Source organism: Coccinella septempunctata, chromosome 5, assembly GCF_907165205.1.
Source record: "Coccinella septempunctata chromosome 5, icCocSept1.1, whole genome shotgun sequence".
NCBI lineage: Eukaryota > Metazoa > Arthropoda > Insecta > Coleoptera > Coccinellidae > Coccinella > Coccinella septempunctata.
The window spans coordinates 4,525,159-4,546,873 of NC_058193.1; the positions used below are offsets into that span (position 1 = coordinate 4,525,159).

Genomic DNA, 21,715 nt, shown 5'->3' on the forward strand with positions numbered 1-21,715 from the left:
ATCAAAACTGACCGGGCGACTTACACAACGCCATCGAATGAATAATGTATTATGTAATTCGATGACGAATCAACGGTTAACGTTTATAACGTTGATTTGTAGAGATTTCGGATTCGGATATTTCAAAAAATGAGTTACTCTCAAATAAAAGGTTTTTCATTAATGAAATTCGAAATTTCAACTGAATCTTACAATTTCCCGAATATATCGGAAAACTGTCGAAAAAAATTCTGCACTTAACACGAGCCGAGTGAACGAGAGAGAATTTAAACGTCCGTACTCCGTGAATTCTAAATCAAAACTGACCGGGCGACTTACAAAACGCCATCGAATGAATAATGTATTATGTAATTCGATGACGAATCAACGGTTAACGTTTATAAAGTTGATTTGTAAAGATTTCGGATTCGGATATTTCAAGAAATAAGTTACTCTCAAATAATAGGTTTTTCATTAATTAAATCCGAAATTTCAACAAAATCTCACAATTTTCCGTACATATCGGAAAACTGTCGAAAAAAATTCCGCACTTAACACGACCCGAGTGAACGAGAGAGAATTTAAACGCCCGTACTCCGCGAATTCTAAATCAAAACTGACCGGGCAACTTACACAACGCCATCGAATGAATAATGCATTATGTTATTCGATGACGAATCAACGGTTAACGTTTATAACGTTGATTTGTAGAGATTTCGGATTCGGATATTTGAAAAAATAAGTTACTCTCAAATAATAGGTTTTTCATTAATTAAAACCGAAATTTCAACAAAATCTTACAATTTTCCGTACATATCGGAAAACTGTCGAAAAAAATTCTGCACTGAACACGATCCGAGTGAACGAGAGAGAATTTAAACAACCGTACTCCGCGAATTCTGAATTGAAACTGACCGGGCGACTTACACAACGCCATCGAATGAATAATGCATTATGTAATTCGATGACGAATCAACGGTTAACCTTTATAACGTTGATTTGTAGAGATTTCGGATTCGGATATGTCAAAAAATACGCTACTCTCAAATTATAGGTTTTTTATCAATTAAATCCGAAATTTCAACAAAATCTTACAATTTCCGAAATATATCAGAAAACTGTCGGAAAAAAATCCGCACTTAACACGACCCGAGTGAACGAGAGAGAATTCGAACGTCCGTACTCCGCGAATTCTAAATCAAAACTGACCGGGCAACTTACACAACGCCATCGAATGAATAATGCATTATGTAATTCGATGACGAATCAACGGTTAACGTTTATAACGTTGATTTATAGAGATTTTTGATTCGGATATTTGAAAAAATAGGTAACTCTCAAATAGTAGGTTTTTCATTAATGAAATTCGAAATTTCAACTGAATCTTACAATTTCCCGAATATATCGGAAAACTGTCGAAAGAAATTCTGCACTTAACACGAGCCGAGTGAACGAGAGAGAATTTAAACGTCCGTACTCCGTGAATTCTAAATCAAAACTGACCGGGCGACTTACACAATGCCATCGAATGAATAATGTATTATGTAATTCGATGACGAATCAACGGTTAACGTTTATAAAGTTGATTTGTAGAGATTTCGGATTCGGATATTTCAAAAAATAAGTTACTCTCAAATAATAGGTTTTTCATTAATTAAATCCGAAATTTCAACAAAATATTACAATTTTCCATACATATCGGAAAACTGTCGAAAAAAATTCTGCACTTAACACGACCCGAGTGAACGAGAGAGAATTTAAACGTCCGTACTCCGCGAATTCTAAATCAAAACTGACCGGGCGACTTACAAAACGCCATCGAATGAATAATGTATTATGTAATTCGATGACGAATCAACGGTTAACGTTTATGAAGTTGATTTGTAGAGATTTCGGATTCGGATATTTCAAAAAATAAGTTACTCTCAAATAATAGGTTTTTCATTAATTAAATCCGAAATTTCAACAAAATCTTACAATTTTGCGTACATATCGGAAAACTGTCGAAAAAAATTCTGCACTTAACACGACCCGAGTGAACGAGAGAGAATTTAAACATCCGTACTCCGCGAATTCTGAATCAAAACTGACCGGGCGACTAACACAACGCCACAGAATGAATAATGCATTATGTAATTCGATGACGAATCAACGGTTAACCTTTATAACGTTGATTTGTAGAGATTTCGGATTCGGATATCTCGAAAAATACAGTACTCTCAAATAATCGGTTTTTTATTAATTAAATCCGAAATTTCAACAAAATCTTACAATTTCCGAAATATATCAGAAAACTGTCGAAAAACATTCCGCACTTAACACGACCCGAGTGAACGAGAGAGAATTCGAACGTCCGTACTCCGCGAATTCTAAATCAAAACTGACCAGGCGACTTACACAACGCCATCGAATGAATAATGCATTATGTAATTCGATGACGAATCAACGGTTAACGTTTATAACGTTGATTTGTAGAGATTTCGGATTCGGATATTTGAAAAAATAAGTTACTCTCAAATAATAGGTTTTTCATTAATTAAATCCGAAATTTCAACAAAGTCTTACAATTTTCCGTACATATCGGAAAACTGTCGAAAAAATTCTGCACTTAACACGACCCGAATGAACGAGAGAGAATTTAAACGTCCGTACTCCGCGAATTCTAAATCAAAACTGACCGGGCGACTTACACAACGCCATCGAATGAATAATGCATTATGTAATTCGATGACGAATCAACGGTTAACCTTTATAACGTTGATTTGTAGAGATTTCGGATTCGGATATTTCAAAAAATACGGTACTCTCAAATAATAGGTTTTTTATCAATTAATTCCGAAATTTCAGCAAAATCTCACAATTTCCGAAATATATCAGAAAACTGTCGAAGAAAATTCCGCATTTGAAGAGTCCCCAAGAACTTTGTGCGCTTATAAGAAGATCAGCATGCTTTTGGAACTGATGGTAATTCACTATAACATTTTTTATTTTTTATTTTCGTAAAAACATAACAGAAAAAGTTTATTACAAAAATTGTTTGTTTTGATTAAACTTTTATTTTTCATAACTCTACTCAATACAGGGTGCTCCGTTTTCTCCCTGTTGTTATCAACTTCCTTATTTTGAATAGAACTCTTATTCGAAATCCGTTATTACAATCTACAGGCACTTTTTCATGAGGAATTCGAAAATGATATTAAGAAATTTTTCGATCCAAACATTTTCGAGATACCAAAGGTATTTCTGATTTTTCAAATGTAAACTATAGTTGAAAGTTCCTTCATCTTGCTCCAATTTTTTTGCTGATTTCAAAAATGTATCATATGTTGCTATTCACATAAATACAACGTAAAAAAAAATCAATACTTTTTCCTGCTTTTCGATTCTCTGTTGAATTATAAGTAGGATGGGATACCATAGCAACCGTTAAATATGCATTATATTTTGTGAACCTGGGCCTCTATGACTTGAATCACGGATTGCTGAATAAATATTTCGATGAGTAATTTGTTATCGTTTGCTTTTGTTCCCGCGATGTTTGGTCTGCTTATCTTATGATGGTTCGTTGACAGATGTACCTATTTTTCATCATCTTACTTCTGTAATGAATTTGATTTATAATATAACTGTCTCTTGAAGATTCTTTCACAAATAGAGAAACGATAATTGAATACATTTTCTTCTTTAATAATCGGAAGAAAGTCTTTTACTCTCATTGAAAAGGTATCGATCTTGATATCGATATATAAGAAAAATAATTATTCGTCAGTCGGTGATTCCTATCGCAGAAGGTTAATTTCACATAGGATTATGTGGAGTTCACGAACGATAATGCATTTTCAACGGTCGCTATGGTTACGCCAGCCTACTGAAAATTCAAGAGTGAATCGAAAAGCAGGAAAAAGTATTGAATTTTTTTTCTTACGTTATATTCATGTGAATAGGGACATATGATACATATGATACAGCAAAAAAATTGCAGCAAGATGAATGAAATTTCAACTATAGTTTACATTTGAAAAATCAGAAATCCCTTTCGTATCTCGAAAATGACTGGTTCGAAAAATTTTTTGATATCATATTTGAATTCCTCATAAAAAAGTGCCTGTAGAATGTAACAACGGATTTCGCATACGAGTTCAAATAAGCGCTTCATTAAAAGTGACAATTTCTCAATTTTCGTTCATAACTCAAAATCTATGAACGTTAGGCTGGATCTGTTTTCAGTTTTGGATTAGTCAAGAAAAAAGAGCTCGGGAATGTGGCGTCCGTTTTCTTCTAGCTGCTATAGTTCTCGAGATCCCCTCAATAGACAACCGATTTTGCCCACCCTGTACAATAAACTGCTTCGTGATGCTCTCGTATACAAAGAAGGGCGGTGAACGCAAATGATCAAGATATTGTCATTTATTTTCCATTATCATAATATGTTGAATCATAGAATAGAAAAATGATTTATTTCAAACACGCCATAATGCATAAAGTTATCATGAATACTTTTAAATATCTTCCTTGAAAAGTTACGGTACTTTCAACATAAAGGGTTAATTCTGACAGTTCCACGTATTGACCGCTAATTGCTTTTTAATGCCCTTTCACAATATTCTTCTCCCTCCACAATACCTTACCATTTAAGTGCAGGACGGAGGTCTTGGCTTCAGTATAACTCTTAAAGTTTCGAAGTGCAGCATTTTTTCTTGAGTGTGATTTCGGTCAATCTTATATTTGTGTTTTGAGAACTTGTTGGACAAACAAAATTTTGCAGTAAGTATGAAAGCGTTCCTTTGAAATTTATATGATCTAATCAATATTGTCTGGTGCTTTTTTCTTCAACAGTTACCATAAAATATTCATGATACTTTCATTCTTGTTGATTGGCATATATTTTCAAATAACTCAAAGTAGGTAGTAGATAAATATTGAATATTTTCATGAATAAAATCTGTTCTAGAATAAATTATGATTATGAAATCTTTCATCACAAACAATTAAATTGTTATATTGGTTATTTTTCTATGATACCGCAATTGCAATTGAATTGTTATATTGGTTATTTTTCTATGATACCGCGATTGCAATCACATATTTCTAGTTTCCTGGAACGAGTAAAATAGCTTGTGAATTATGTGTGACGGAATTTTGTTTGTATAGATGATTTTCAAAGCTTGCTGTGAAATCAAAATACTCACTTTATCAAGATTATTGATGACAATCTTGCTTTTTTCTGGATTTGTTCTAAGAGTTATTTCAATTATTTTCAGATATGCCACGACTTGTGTCACGAGCAACTACAAGGAAGCACATCATGAGGGAAGTGTATGACTACTCACCACCTGCCGAAAATCAGCAAATAGTGAAAATAACGGCAAGCAAAGGGAACAATCTACACGAAATAGAGACCGCAGATAAAACCAGATTTCTTGTGTCCATGCCAATGAGATACCGCCACTACATGTGGGTTAAACGTGGTAGTTTTGTCATAATACAACCTATTCACGAAGGTGTTAAGGTCAAAGGTGAAATTGTTAGAGTTTTGATCCCCCAACAAATAAAGAATTTCAAGGAAGACAAAATATGGCCTGCTGCGTTCTATGACAAACAAGAATTGGAGGAGAGTGATGATGATAATGACGATGATATCCCAATGAATACTAACAGAGTACAAGCAATGATCGAAATTTACAGTGACAGTGATTCCAGTGAAGATGATCCTAGTGATAACGATCAGAGTGACGATGATGATAGTGTTGGTGAAACGTAACCACCTTCGTAATTACTTATTCGAAAACCTGTATAGAATGTAAATATAATTAAGGAATTGCTAATTAATAAATTTTTCTGAAAATCTCCAAATTTGAATTTTTTCATTTCAATATGAATTTTTAATTCGTCCTAAAGTAGGTTATGAAATTTCATTGCCGCTCGATGTTTTGTAACTGAACATGGCACTCAGCTTGTAACAGATTGACGATATGTGAATAAGTATATCAGTAAACCAGTGGCGAATCAATAAAACTGGGACTCCCAGAACAAAACAAATTTTAGGCCTCTACTTTGTTGGATATATGTAGTATAATTTTTCGGAATTCGAATATATTCATTTAGTGATGATTTTCATTTGTGGGATAGCAGCAATATTCAATTAAATCGTAAATTCTTTTTTCTTGCTCAAGCGAGAAGAGAAAGGTGGTTTAAGATGCATTTTTTCTTATTTAATTTATTTCGATTCCAAGTAATGCCAATATTTCAAGAAATTTCTAATTACAGTAGGTATCTCAATTGTGAAATTATATATTGTCGAGTGAAATTCTGAGTCAAAATTGAGGATCTATAAACTGTTGATGATCTTCTATATATTTATACACTATTTCATCTCTAATTTATATATTTTCAAATTCGTAAACCTTTTATAATATTCATTTATAGTTTTTTCACTAACGTATTATTGAATATCAGTTCTCCTGGTGAAGAGATTCTAAACAAATAATCTCGAAAGCTCGAGCAAGAAAAAAGAGTTCACGATTTAATTATTGATTTCTGCTAACATATATATTCATATTATCCTGATACTCTATAGGTACCGAAGTACCCCTAAGAAGCTCCGAAAGCTTGTGGGAGTTCGGAGAATCTGTTGTGTTCTGTGTAGGCTTTGTTTCTGTGTTCTTACGCCACCTTAGGCACATCACTGTTAATTTGAACCCAACAGTGAATGACATAGCGCAACAGTATGGACTAGAAAATTCCTTCTCTAGCCCGGGATCGATCTCAGTACCTTGCGGTTGCGAAATTCTGAGCGGACGCTTCTAACCAACAGGAAAGAATTACGAATCATATTCATTTAATATGTATATAAACCTTCAAAACATTATGAATATAAACAGGCCACATAGAATGTAACACTGAAATAAATTTACCGAGTCGAATAAGTTGAGAAAGAATATGAAAGAAAACGATTTAGACCATTTAGTACTGATAAGAATAAATAAGATATTCGCAACAGTCACACCAAACAGCTGCATAAGTCGGAGTTTTTGGAAAAAAATTATTATTTGATGAGAAGGATATGGGATATGTGTAGAATTGTATTTCAATGTCATCTTTTCAAAACTGAATGAAAAATGTTCATATAGCAACTCTCCTTGTTTTGGCTGTGACAATTCTTATGCAGCAAACGGTGAAAGATTCATTTCACTTGAAGGGTCCCCAAGAACTTTGTGCGCTTATAAGAAGATCGGCATGCTTTTGAAACTGATGGTAATTTACTATAACATTTTTTATTTTGTATTTTCGTAAAAACATAACAGATATAATTTTCTTTTTACTATCGACCACTATTTATCAATCGAAAAAATTATTTCACATCTGAGTTACAAATATTTCAAGAAACGACTAAGAGTAAAAAAATAAATAAATTGTACAATCTTGGCACTTTGAAATTCAGACAAGTCTGAGCTTGAACGGGACTGACACTTGAATATGTAGGTATTTGTGATTTGTAGAATTACTTTTCATTCTACTAGACCTAGATCGATCGAAGTCAGCTTCAACTGAAATTGTTGCATCGTGAACATGTTGGGTTGCCTAGGCGTATAGAAAAACATAAAAAATTTTTTCATTTGTCAATCACGCCAAAAATAACGTAGGACGCTTCGAAAAGTTTTTTGAAAAACAAAATAGTCTTCTGTAATATCGCCGCATTTATCGCACCATTTGTCATCTCTATTTAAATCATCTATATTAATTGAACCACAGTGATATTAAGCAGTTTTAAGTGGTGTACTTTGTGTCTTCTAACACATTTAATGCACTTATTTTCTGAGTTGCAAAACTTGATGGAGCACGGAATTTTTTATTTTTGTTGATAAGAATCCCAGTAAATTATGTAGAGACCGCAGATAAAACCAGATTTCTTGTGTCCATGCCAATGAGATACCGCCACTACATGTGGTTTAAACGTGGTAGTTTCGTCATAATACAACATATTCAGGAAGGTGTTAAGGTCAAAGGTGAAATTGTTAGAGTTAATTTGATCACCCAACATATAAAGTATTTCAAGAAAGACAAAATATGGCCTGCTGCGTTCTATGAAAAACCAGAATTGGAGGAAAGTGATGATGATAACGACGATGATATCCCAAGGAATACTAACAGAGTACAAGCAATGATCGAAATCTCCAGTGGCAATGATTCTAGTGAAGATGATCCCAGTGACAGTGATCAAAGCGACGATGATAGTGTTGGTGAAACGTAATCACTTTGGCAATTAGTATTTTGAATTGTAAAAATGTAAATAAATTAGGAACTTTTCAATAAATATTACCCTTAAAATCTACAGATTTGAGGTTTTTCATTTCAATATGAATCCCGTCATTTTCAGTTCGTCCTAGAATAAGTAATGAAATATAGGCAGCAAATTTTTGACATTTTTCATTAATCGATGTTGGATTGATGGCCACTTGTTGCTGAATCAAAAAAAATTAGTCTCAAGAGGTTCAAAACTACATAGTATTTTATTGTTGAAACGTTTGCTGTAAGTTTCTAATAGAATGGTTATTGTTGCTTCCAACTAGATCACGGTGATATATCTGATATCTTCCAGAAAAACAGTAGATAAAAAATACCGTACTAAATAATTTTATTCAAATTATAATTGGTATTGAAATTGACATATTTCATATTTCTTTCAATTTTTGCAATGGCTTCTGATGTTGTTTCAAAAATACTACTTATTGTCATTTCATTGTTCGTTGTTCATTTCATCAACTGAGGGTGTCAGAAGGCAAAGGGTAAAAATACAAAAAAATTTATTGAGATATTTTAATTTGTTAAATTTTTACCCAAGAACAATCCTAGCAACTGGAAATCCATGACTTATACAGCACACATTATTTATTTTGAGCATTATTTTTCTTTCAGGGCCGTAGTTTGTTACAGAGTTGTTGAACATGCAACTTTCGAAAAAAAAAAATTTTTTTTCAGATAGGATCCAAGTTTACTTGGATCATTGAAGCTCTAAAAAACTGTTAAAATATGGTGAGTAGTAATATTTCTTTTTGATAAATTACAACACTAAGACTTGTCGAATGTATATACAAATCTGCATGTGCATTAATATTTTACTCGAGTATAACATCGATGTAGATTCAGATTTGTAGTAAAACAAGAAGAAGAATTGTATAAAACACCCTTTCAACACAATTTAAAATTTCACTACCATCAAAATATAGGTAGTTGTCCAGCCAATATAATGATAATAATGCACATGCACTTAAAGTAGGACCAAGTTGAATGTTCAGCATGCATATACAGTCATAGTTATCTATACCTAAAAAATAAATTAAAGGAGTATAAGTTAATCTGCTAAGTGTAGGTATATTAATTTATAGTTCCTCCTTTTGGACTTGGCTATTCGATATTGGACTGAAGGCTTCTCCAACTCTCAGATAATAAAAATTGAATAGAAAGTAACTATGCATAGTGAAAAACATAAAAATGAAGATATGCTTATGTTGATGACAAACATCTCAGTTAAATTCTATTCAAACAGGCCAGAGTTCTAGAAATTTAGAGAAGAGTGGTTCCGAGAAGAATATACATACCTCTTTCAATTACAGATCCGATAACATTCACAGACTCTAAATGGTCTTTTGAATCATCGAAAAAATTGTGCGGCACAGTTGGAAAATTTATTGCACCATAATAAGGTACCTACCATTTTTGTATACAGGTCTCTAAACTTGTCAGATTATTGTTTATTTTCCTCAAGAATTGAGGCTTCCATAGAATTTGTATTCGAAGAAATTTGATGATGTATACATAATCCTTCGATAATAATGCGCAGTTATGATGATTAAACACTGGGCTAATGTCAGGTAAAATAGTGTAAATGTAGTAAAATAGTTGGTGTAAAAATAAATTCGGTATATCAAGAATCTGCAGAACTGATTAAATATAAAATTGATGAAAACTAAAGGAGCTAGAAGAAAAAGTTTATCACAAAAATTGTTTGTTTTGATTAAACTTTTATTTTTTATAACTCAACTCAATACAGGATGCTCCGTTTTTTCCCTGTTGGTATCAACTTCCTTATTTTGAATAGAACATCCTGTATATAATTGAATTTATGAATTTCTTGTCAAATTTTAAGGTAATTGTGGTATGACAAGGTGGGTTATAAGAAATAAAATTTCAATCGATTACAGACAAGTTTTGTATTTAACTTTTTCAACGACCTCCTTTAGTTATGGTATGGGGACACTTCAACCCAGACACCCTGTACAAATATAAGCTTTTGCGAGCTGAAAATCTACCCATAATCAAACAAGGTTTTAGCCTTGAACACTATTGAGTTCGGTTTATATTGTGCCTCTCAGATTATGATCCCGTATCCAAACAAAAGCTTCATTTTTCATGATCTGCTCTTAACTGAAAACTATTAACAATATAAATTCCTGTGAATTGAACAAGTTTGTGAGACAACAGATAAAACCAAAACTATGGCACTACAACGATAATGAACTCAACAAATTCAGCAGGACATGTATGCCCAGTGTAATAACGCACCCCGTATCTCGATCAGTGGAAGAGCGGCTTTCCACTGGTCATGGGGTGATTATTTTTAGATGTTTAATACACAATAAGAAGGCCCTCGAAAGGGAAAAAAAATGTGTGGATCCGGCCCGTCGCACGAAGGACAGGTCTTGAAGTTGATATTATTTCTGGGGAGAAGTTTAAATGAAACTCAGGAACAACTTTAACAATTAAATCTATTGGAAAAATAAAATTGGAACTTCTCTACAAAATACGTACTCGGTCGAAGACGACCAACAAAAATCTTCAATTTCTTAAACACATGCAAATAAGCAATAAAACATACTTTCATAACCAAAATCTTGGGTTAAAATTCAACTTCCCAACTTAGCGCTCAATAATAAATCAATACTTTATCAATTAATTTTAGAGGAGCTTTCAAGACTCTGGACGAATAAAATTGGAACTTTCTACCTTTTTCTGCGACTGCTGTTTGGCTGACGATGCCGATGAAAACTTTTCGACACCAGACTTTACCCGCACTTATCGGCGAATTCTTTACACTCAACCGAACTTCCCGCACTTTTCCGTCGCAAACGTTTTTCGCTTTAAGATTCCCTATCCAAAAATTCCAACACAATTTTATATCTGGTCTTACTACGGATCAAGAAAATTAACGATCACTCCTCGAATGTTACTTTACTGACTTCCGATAAACTGACTTTAACTTCAAATTATTTCCGTTCTCTTTAACTACCTATTTCCCGATATTCCGTTTCTACTTGAACAAAACCAACAAAACAAAGGACTGGACTTTTCTTTATACTCAACTTTTCCAGATATTTATGAGCCGACCGAGTCTCCGATTCTATTCCGTGATCTACTTATACTTTTCTCTTATTTCGTGAAAACCTGATTATTCTAAGTCCCTATACTTTTTCCTTACTGACTGACTCTACAAAAGATTTATAACTTCTCTACTTATCCGTACCGACTCGAAGGGGTATATTTTCGATAATTTTCAGATCACGTCCCCGGACCGACTTAAAGGGGTATTATTTTTGATCACGCTCCCCGGACCGACTGACTAACTTTTTCCGATGTAATTTTTCCCCGGTCTTTCTCTCCCACGCTATGGGTGGTACCAAAACGTCCCAAAATCTAAATCATTGGACGATCATTCTTGCTGAGTTGAAAAATCAGCGTTCCCAAGCTGGGTGGTTACAAGAAAATTTCGGCTACTTCGAATTCTGAGAACTGTTTTCCTCTCAGGGTCTCCAGACTAATAAATCTTTCTTAATCTACATGACTGACCGTTTTCACCCGTTCTGAAGTCCTTATCACCGGATATTGGAATCAATTACATAGGCCGGCGATCGCCGGTTGCTCTCCGAAAACGTACATTGTATCAATATCTGCAGAATTTCTGACTGAGTGACACTAACTCTTTCAACTCTTATCGAGCTGGCTATTATTTAAGTTCCCGCGACTTAATACCGTCTGATCTCAAGCGTCTCAAAGTATCGTATGTCCAACTAAAAATCGCCTCTGCAGCACGGCTGCAACAATGTATAAAATTCTAGCTATACCTCTTTTTAATTATCTCAAAATAATTCGAATTCTCTTATTCCGATTTATTACAATACTCCCCCCTTTTAAAAAGTTTTGGCATCGGATGCCACAACTTTTCCTAAATCATCATATATTCGTCCAAAGTCCATCATCTTACTCTTTCCTAAAACTAACATTCACAAACTTAAGTTTCATAAACGAATTTGTCTCACAATTCATAGTTCCTTACTCATTATTTAGACTACTACTGTTCTAAACGACTAAGGTGGTATGTTCTTCGCACAAAATATAAGCAAATTTCAGAACTCTTCCGGTACCTCTTAACTGTGTTAACAAAATTAAAAGAGCCGAGGTACCCCCAAACAAATAAAATAAACAAAAACAAAAATCTGCGCTACAATTATTTAATCAATCAGTCTTTTTTTTCATCCCTTTTAGCACTTCCCCTAAACACCCCACTATCTCCAGCATGGAGTCTTTTTCACTTTACGGAATTGCTTTTTCACTTTCGCGCACATTTTTCAGCCTGACCCTCTGGTTGCTACGCTTCCTGCCATCCTCTCGCATCATTCTCACACAACCATAGACATCCTCGGAATCATGTGGAATAACTCTTCAGGTGAAAAACCAAAAGTTACCTCAGGTGGAAAAGTTTCTTTACACGGAACGCCACTGTTTAACCCGTGCTAATATCCATATCGTATGATCATCTGGGTTACGAAAACACAAACTCAGTTCGACCTTGTTGACGCGGCACATTATTCGGCGCATCGTTTACCGGCTATGTCTCTCAGTCCAGTGTAGTATCACTATTAGTAAAATTGGGTGTAATCCTGGTTATTGCTCGATTTGTTTTTGGTAGCGTACTTTCGACGTTGGATTTGCTCGCACTTTCTCGCCGTTATTCGTCTCCCTTAAGTTGAAAACATTCTTTACTGAGTGATGCATTTGATTAATCGCAATTTGGTGAGCTTATCCTATTCCTTCTTGATGGCCAAAATATGTAGTGGACAGTCTATGTCCCGCCGTCCCTAATCTAATTCTCTTCTGGTTGCCTTCCACTCGCATCTCTCGAAGAACCTTTTTAAGCTGAACCATCGTCGTTCTACTGATGACGATTACGTCTACCTCTGGATGATGAATTTCGAGCCTTATATGCGGACCGACATTGTTCCATAAACCACACTTGATCAGTTCAGAATACCTTCGTACGCACTCGTTCACATATTGAGTTGAATGTCTCTCATTTCTTCTTTCTAATTCTTTGACGCACAACTTTTCGAGTTCATGAAGATTCTCAACATTTCTAATGAAATAGCCGCAATATTCGGTTTTCCGCACTATGGTATACTATCGCCGTCGCCACCTGGTAACTAAGGTTAATCACCATTCAGAGGTTATCCCACTGATGATGACCTGATGATTATACCTTCCTTCTGGTTGAAAATCTGCCATGGATTGTCTTTCAAAGATACCTTCTTTTGGATATTGATTGACCAAAACCAATTTATCGACTGAATACAAGAAAAACGAAAAAACACATGCAAAAATCATACAAAACAATTCATCTCCCATGAGCATGCAATTTAATCATGGAGAAAACAATAATCATAAAATACCTATCATAACTATATCAACAAAACTCGACCTTATCGTATAAGCATGCAGAACGTTGTGCTCACGTTAAAGGGTGACCACAACGCTTCTTCATAATCCTTCTCCGTCAAGGATTATTTCTATCATTTCATCTGTTCCCGATATTCTTCATTGATGATATTTAAAATCATCCATCAGCAAATCACACTTAACCCATTCTTTCGATAATCTAACTTCCAACAACAAGCTCCTAACGAAATGACATTGCTCCTACGAAAATCTATCACTCAATAATGACTCTAGCTGAAACTTAACTAAAAATACATCAACTCGACGGTGTCTCTGCCAAAACTTCTCATATTGAATACAGCAAACAACCTTTAACTTCAACGATTTCAATCTAAACGAAAATGAACCAACTGCTTTTACTGAATAAGGGTTATTCAACATATCATCAACGTTATAATACTACCTGGCGCCCATATGACGCAAAAAAAAATAAAGAAACCCCTCTTTATACCGTTCATACTTCCCTCACTATAAGTCATTATTACTGGACCCACTTGTTATTCTACTTATATTATAATCTGTGGAATGGGAAAGGTCGATTATTCCTTTTTCAGGACTATCAGCCAAAATGTCCTGCCACTACCCAGAAAAAAGAAGAAGGACCCTTTTCAGGTTGTGACTCTCCGGGTCAGTGAGAGCCCCTGGAATCTGCGAAAGGGCAGGAGTCGATTCACTTCTCCTGACAGGTCAATCCCACAGATTTTCCTGCCGCTACCCTGTCTCCTATCTGATTAGGTAGGTCTCCACCTATCTGGGGGACGCCTTATGCGGGTAGACCTCCTTACAATCCTTTCTGGTTCTCTCTTGTCGGTCTCCATTACCTCCTCCTCATCATTGCTCTCTAATCCCGTGTCTGAATTCCGTGTATGTCTCCCATACCCCTGTGGAAACATTATCGGATGAAACCTCCGAGGTTTCTCTACTTCCGAATCTGTCTTACTAACATCCCCAAATCTTTCCTCCTTTCCTGACAGATGTTCCTCGGGGCGCTTTTTCCGAACCTTAGCGATATAAGGTTTCAGCCTATTTATTTCGACAATTCTCTCCTCCCATCCTCCACATTTCCGTATCCTACAGGTTACCGAATCAAAAACTTCCTTGATCCTGTATGGCCCTAACCATTTCTTTTCCAATTTTTCAGATACCTCCTTGAAATATACCAAGTCTCCTACCCTAAATTCCACCATCTGAAATTCCTCTGTATTGACGTCCCATGATACTCGTTTACTTGATTTCGACCCCCTGGGTCTATTTTCCTCTTGATACTCCACTTTGTTCCTATCCACTACTATTTCAGTAAACTTCTCTTTGTACCTTTTTCCTTGTTCCCTGTTATCATCCTCATCCCCTCGTTTCTTCCTAGTATAACCGGTACTAATTTTTAAATTCTTCCGAATTTCCTTCCCAGTTCCTTCCATGCAACTCCTTTGTTCATGGCAAACACCAGTTTCCCAGTTACGCCCCTGATCTACGTCGATCATCTGCTCTACGTTATCGATTATTCCCATATTCGATTCTGCCAACTGGCATTCCTCCGTCGCGACCGTCCTTGGCACGCGTCGACTAATCCTTGACCCCCTGGGCCCCTTTTCACGTAAGTACTCAGCATTACTCCCTATCATTTCCGTATTTCTCGCTAAGTTTCCACGTTCAAAATCCTTAGTATTTTTATTTGAGGCTGCCTTTTCCCATGCCTCCACCGGTTTCCCCTTTATTTTTTCATTCTGAACACCTGAATTCTCCTGAATTCCTTCCGCAACTTCTGCTCTAACCATCGAAGACCTTTCTTCTCGCAGTTCCCAAGCTGCTTCCCTTTCACCGCTATTCTTCTTGTCTCCCTTTCCATTCTCATCTTCCCTCATCGGGATTCCCAACAGTGACTCTAGGTTCGCCAACCTATCACCATCCTTGTGACCTACCCCCGCTGGGTCCGGATTTTCTATTCTGATGGTATTAATACCCCTATGTATATTATCCTCTTGCTTCCTGGGTTGGAACTCCCTCGAAAATGGAGACAATTGATTGAAAATAGCTTCCGTATTTCGATTCCCTTCTCTAGTTGAATGTTGAACCTTTTCCTCCCCCCTTCGTTGAATCATTTCTAAATTAACGTCACCCCCTCTTACTAGGTTTGTGGGTTTCTGCTGTCTGTTTTCCCTAAAATTCTCTCGTCCCTGACGATTTTGTCTTGGGCAATCCCTAGCCCAATGACCGTTTTGACCGCAAGTATAACAATCTCCCTGAGTCATTTGCCCTGACCTACTATAATTCCTACACTCTCTAGCGAAATGGCCCGATCTACCACATGAATAACACCCTTTTCTGGTGTTTTGTTCTGCATTCCCCTGACTCCTCCAGCTATTTTTACACTCTTTCGCCGAGTGACCCTGCTGCTCGCATAACTGACACACGTTTTGTGTGTAAACTGCTGATATTCTCATGTTTGATGACCTTCCTTGTATCATCCTGGTTGCAGTTTCTTGTAAAATGAGTAGTCTCTCCGCTTTTTCTAAGTCCAAATTGTCTTCCCTTAATAGCGCTACCCCCATATCCTTCATTAAATCCTTGCGCAACCCTGTTTTGAATTGGTTCAGTATCAGATCTTTATTTTTCTTTCTGATTCCCGCTTCTTCGTCTGGCGATGCTCCGCCCAAATCTTCCCGGAGTAATTCCGCGCCTAATATCCGCAGCCTAGTACAAAATGATGAAACATCTTCATCATATCGCTGGAAACAACGACTTAAATTCCACTGACTCTCCCCTGGCAATTTCGATGGTGTAAATTTTGAAATTAGCCGCTGTTTCAATTCCGAGTATTTCAATTTATCATACACCTCATCAGACTTAAAATATTCGTACGCCGCGCCTACCAGTTTTAATTTCAATAAAGTAAGGGTTTCTTCCTCACTCCATCCGTCCAATTTCGATCTCAACTCTAATTTGTGGAAGTACCGCTTTGCGTCTTTTCCCGAAAAACCATCAAGGGTTGTCGCAATCATCCCCAACGAATACATAAACGGAAACCTCATAACATCTTTTTCAGCCACCGCAGGGGTGGTAGTACTAGCACTAGCCGCCGGCAACATTTTTAAAAACCTTGTGAATAACCTCAATAACAATTAAATCCGAACACTATCTTCGCTCTCCGCAAATTAGACAAGCAAAACAAAACAATTATATCAGGTTTACGATATTTCAAAGTATGAATCAAGTATCCCTATTTCAAAAATCCCAAAATACGCTGCGCACACCCGATAGAATTAATCAAACTATAAACGCCAAATACTCTCTCTATTTAAAATATATCAACCTTATATGGAAACGCCCTAAAAGAAAAATTATATCACCAAAAAAAATATTATCCTGAACGCAACTGTGATCCCAAAAATAATTAACGCCCTGAAAAAAAAAATTATATCACCAAAAAAAATATTATCCTGAACGCAACTGTGATCCCAAAAATAATTAACGCCCTGAAAAAAAAATTATATCACCAAAAAAAATATTATCCTGAACGCAACTGTGATCCCAATAATAATTAACGCCCTGAAAAAAAATTATATCTCAACAGCAAAAATAAAATTCAATAAACAATGTCCTGAAAAAAAAACCTGCAACCCTATCTTGTCCTAACCTTCCGAATTATTCTGTAAATCAAACCGATCCAAATATTACATCCAACTGACTTAAAATTCCAAAATATTCTGACGTTTATTTGATCAAGACACTTAACTTGAAATTACCAAAATTCAAAATTTCACTTAATTGAAGCAATTAAATTCAAATGGCCGAAATTCAAAATTATTTTAGCCTCCAAATTGATGGAAAAATAATTCAAATGATTTCACCCTTAAATCTGTGTTCAAATTCTAATAAAACAGCATTAAAAACGTCTCAATTTTTTTCTTATCTGCTTTTTCTAAATTGATTTTAATTTCGCAAGAAAAAAAAATTTGAATGAAACTAACTAGTTCTCCAACCCACTTTTTTGTAACAAAATTACCGATCATTCGACTAGTCACCGATAAACACAAAATGAATTATTAAACACGCCAAAGAATTATAACTTGATTGACGACTTTTCTTCTAAAATTTTTCGATAAACTACAAGTCTAAATTCAATAAATCCGCGCACACAACTTTGCGCTCAAAATCCTACGTAATTGATACTCAACAAAAAAAAAATTTCATAAATTATTCACTTCAAAACCATCAAATTCCTGCAAAATCAAAAATTTCAAAACACACAGTAATATACACTTCAAAAAAAATAATTCACCTGAGAACAATAAAAGAAAAAAAAATATCTTTCACCATCAGCCAAGACTGCACCCTCAAAACAATAAAATTATCGCGAAAATTAAATTCAAAGCTTCAATACTGATCAACTACTTTATCAATTTTTCTTAACGTTTCCATCAATCGATTAATTAAATCTTCCACAAATTATTGAACACCAACTTGATAACTTATCCGATTTTAAAATAAAATTCTGATCCACTACAACGAAGAGTAACTAACGAACTTTTATCCAACTCTACTCAACTTTCTCTAATATCACGGCAGCTAGACTTGAACGAAAACAAAAATTTCTGTTCCCGACTCTACTTATCACTTTTAACAAAATAACTCGATTATTCTCTTGAAACAAACAAAAATCGACGCAAAATGAAACTATTCTTGGCAATAGAAATAACTCAGAGTTCCTTCATCCGAAAGTCCTCAAATTCATTGATATAATCGCAAGTAAATCCATCAATCAACCCTTAATAAACCCCAAAAATTCTTAAACAAAATTCTCTCAATACTTCTACAATGGCTCCGATTGAATTATTGGATTTTATCTCGACTCGCTTCAGAAACAACTAAAACTTTAAAAATCAAACTTCTCAAATAAAACAATTTAGTATTCTACCCCAGAAAATCAACTTAAATCCCACCTAGCTGTCACCAGTGTAATAACGCACCCCGTATCTCGATCAGTGGAAGAGCGGCTTTCCACTGGTCATGGGGTGATTATTTTTAGATGTTTAATACACAATAAGAAGGCCCTCGAAAGGGAAAAAAAATGTGTGGATCCGGCCCGTCGCACGAAGGACAGGTCTTGAAGTTGATATTATTTCTGGGGAGAAGTTTAAATGAAACTCAGGAACAACTTTAACAATTAAATCTATTGGAAAAATAAAATTGGAACTTCTCTACAAAATACGTACTCGGTCGAAGACGACCAACAAAAATCTTCAATTTCTTAAACACATGCAAATAAGCAATAAAACATACTTTCATAACCAAAATCTTGGGTTAAAATTCAACTTCCCAACTTAGCGCTCAATAATAAATCAATACTTTATCAATTAATTTTAGAGGAGCTTTCAAGACTCTGGACGAATAAAATTGGAACTTTCTACCTTTTTCTGCGACTGCTGTTTGGCTGACGATGCCGATGAAAACTTTTCGACACCAGACTTTACCCGCACTTATCGGCGAATTCTTTACACTCAACCGAACTTCCCGCACTTTTCCGTCGCAAACGTTTTTCGCTTTAAGATTCCCTATCCAAAAATTCCAACACAATTTTATATCTGGTCTTACTACGGATCAAGAAAATTAACGATCACTCCTCGAATGTTACTTTACTGACTTCCGATAAACTGACTTTAACTTCAAATTATTTCCGTTCTCTTTAACTACCTATTTCCCGATATTCCGTTTCTACTTGAACAAAACCAACAAAACAAAGGACTGGACTTTTCTTTATACTCAACTTTTCCAGATATTTATGAGCCGACCGAGTCTCCGATTCTATTCCGTGATCTACTTATACTTTTCTCTTATTTCGTGAAAACCTGATTATTCTAAGTCCCTATACTTTTTCCTTACTGACTGACTCTACAAAAGATTTATAACTTCTCTACTTATCCGTACCGACTCGAAGGGGTATATTTTCGATAATTTTCAGATCACGTCCCCGGACCGACTTAAAGGGGTATTATTTTTGATCACGCTCCCCGGACCGACTGACTAACTTTTTCCGATGTAATTTTTCCCCGGTCTTTCTCTCCCACGCTATGGGTGGTACCAAAACGTCCCAAAATCTAAATCATTGGACGATCATTCTTGCTGAGTTGAAAAATCAGCGTTCCCAAGCTGGGTGGTTACAAGAAAATTTCGGCTACTTCGAATTCTGAGAACTGTTTTCCTCTCAGGGTCTCCAGACTAATAAATCTTTCTTAATCTACATGACTGACCGTTTTCACCCGTTCTGAAGTCCTTATCACCGGATATTGGAATCAATTACATAGGCCGGCGATCGCCGGTTGCTCTCCGAAAACGTACATTGTATCAATATCTGCAGAATTTCTGACTGAGTGACACTAACTCTTTCAACTCTTATCGAGCTGGCTATTATTTAAGTTCCCGCGACTTAATACCGTCTGATCTCAAGCGTCTCAAAATATCGTATGTCCAACTAAAAATCGCCTCTGCAGCACGGCTGCAACAATGTATAAAATTCTAGCTATACCTCTCTTTAATTATCTCAAAATAATTCGAATTCTCTTATTCCGATTTATTACACCAGTCAACCAGAAATGTAACAGTAAGTCGCAGGGAGTACCCAAAAATATCGCATTGAAGCGCTTCTTTGACAAGTTTCATGGATGTACTTAAGTTTTCACATTGTGGACATTAACGTCCGCATATTGTTAAGTTTGCGAATTCCTCAACTTTAGATCCCTAGTGGTTGCATGTAACATCATATCGAGATGTTTCGATGAAGTGAATATAGCTACTATTATGCGACTTCTCTCTGTTGATATTTTTGAAATATTGAATCTGCGATATTTTCAGAACATGAAATGATGTGTTGTGAATAAATTTCGATGAACTTTACCCAGCGACTTCTCTAAGAAAAACTTTCAGTAACTGTCTGAAATGTTCTATTTATCAGCACGTGGTCTCGAGGTTAACTCATAACCTAAATCCCGCTATGCAAAACGTGGTGTGACGTGTTTCGTTCTGTGACTGCGTTGTGTTGAGAGAATGAACAAACAAAATCTTTATGAATGAATTTTTAGAATAATTTTTTTAACCGAGCTGTTCTATTAATAAATTTCGTTTTACTTAAGTGTTACTTGACGTTGATTGATTAATTAACTTGCAGTAAAAGGTGAGTATGTAGTTATATAACCTATTGAAATAATAACTACATCATGATCACTTCTTGGCCCTCTTATCCTCCCCATTTTTGCACCTTTGTAACGTTCAACTTTCAACATACCTCATATGAATTTAGGTGATAAGTAACATTCACAACCTTCAAAATCAAATTTGGAATTGATTTGAATCATCGAGAGAACTTCAAATTATTATTTTAGATACTGTGCTGGAAAAAATCACCTTCTACTGTTGTTAGATTTTTCATGACACTTAATTTATTACTATCAATACAGCTCTGATTTTTTCTTCTTCAGCTGGACCATGCCGTTCCTGAAGTGGAATGAAGATTTATAACAAGATATATGTTCTTTATTTTATATATTTGGATTTGTATGAAACATATTAATTTTGAATAAAAATATATCAGTTATTCATATAGTTGTTCAATTTCCCTTTTGAGGATGAGAGCAGAATGCGAAATATATGTAGGTAAGAGTAAAGAGTAAACACAGGGTACAAATGAGGCGTTCAGAGCTGAAGAGGCCCAAGCTACACTTTTTCTGAAATTGAGTTTACGAGTATATAAAATTTTGATTCATTTTCAGGCAGTTCTTACTGTTAATTCAATTTCAGAAAAATTGTAGCTTGGGCCACTTTTCCTCGGAACGCCTCGAATATAGAGTGCAAATTGATTGCCACGATGGTAATTATCAAATTGAACATGAATATAACTTCAATAGAGGATACACTTTGGTAGATTATTCTGTCAAAATAATCGTTCCAAAAACCTCCAAAATGAGAAGTCGCAAAG

General features: G+C 35.3%; 2 protein-coding genes across 2 annotated transcripts; both read left to right on the top strand.

The window, feature by feature from the left end:
• The first annotated feature begins 4,702 nt into the window (after positions 1-4,702).
• On the top strand, positions 4,703-5,747 carry LOC123314277 (probable RNA-binding protein EIF1AD). The gene is made up of 2 exons (XM_044899447.1): positions 4,703-4,743; positions 5,241-5,747. The coding sequence occupies exon 2, from the start codon at positions 5,243-5,245 to the stop codon at positions 5,738-5,740; it is 498 nt and encodes a 165-aa protein (XP_044755382.1). The 5' UTR covers positions 4,703-4,743; positions 5,241-5,242; the 3' UTR covers positions 5,741-5,747.
• A 2,174-nt stretch (positions 5,748-7,921) lies between these two features.
• Positions 7,922-8,230, top strand: LOC123313173 (probable RNA-binding protein EIF1AD). The gene has a single exon (XM_044897923.1). The coding sequence runs from the start codon at positions 7,922-7,924 to the stop codon at positions 8,228-8,230; it is 309 nt and encodes a 102-aa protein (XP_044753858.1).
• The last annotated feature ends 13,485 nt before the right edge of the window (positions 8,231-21,715 follow it).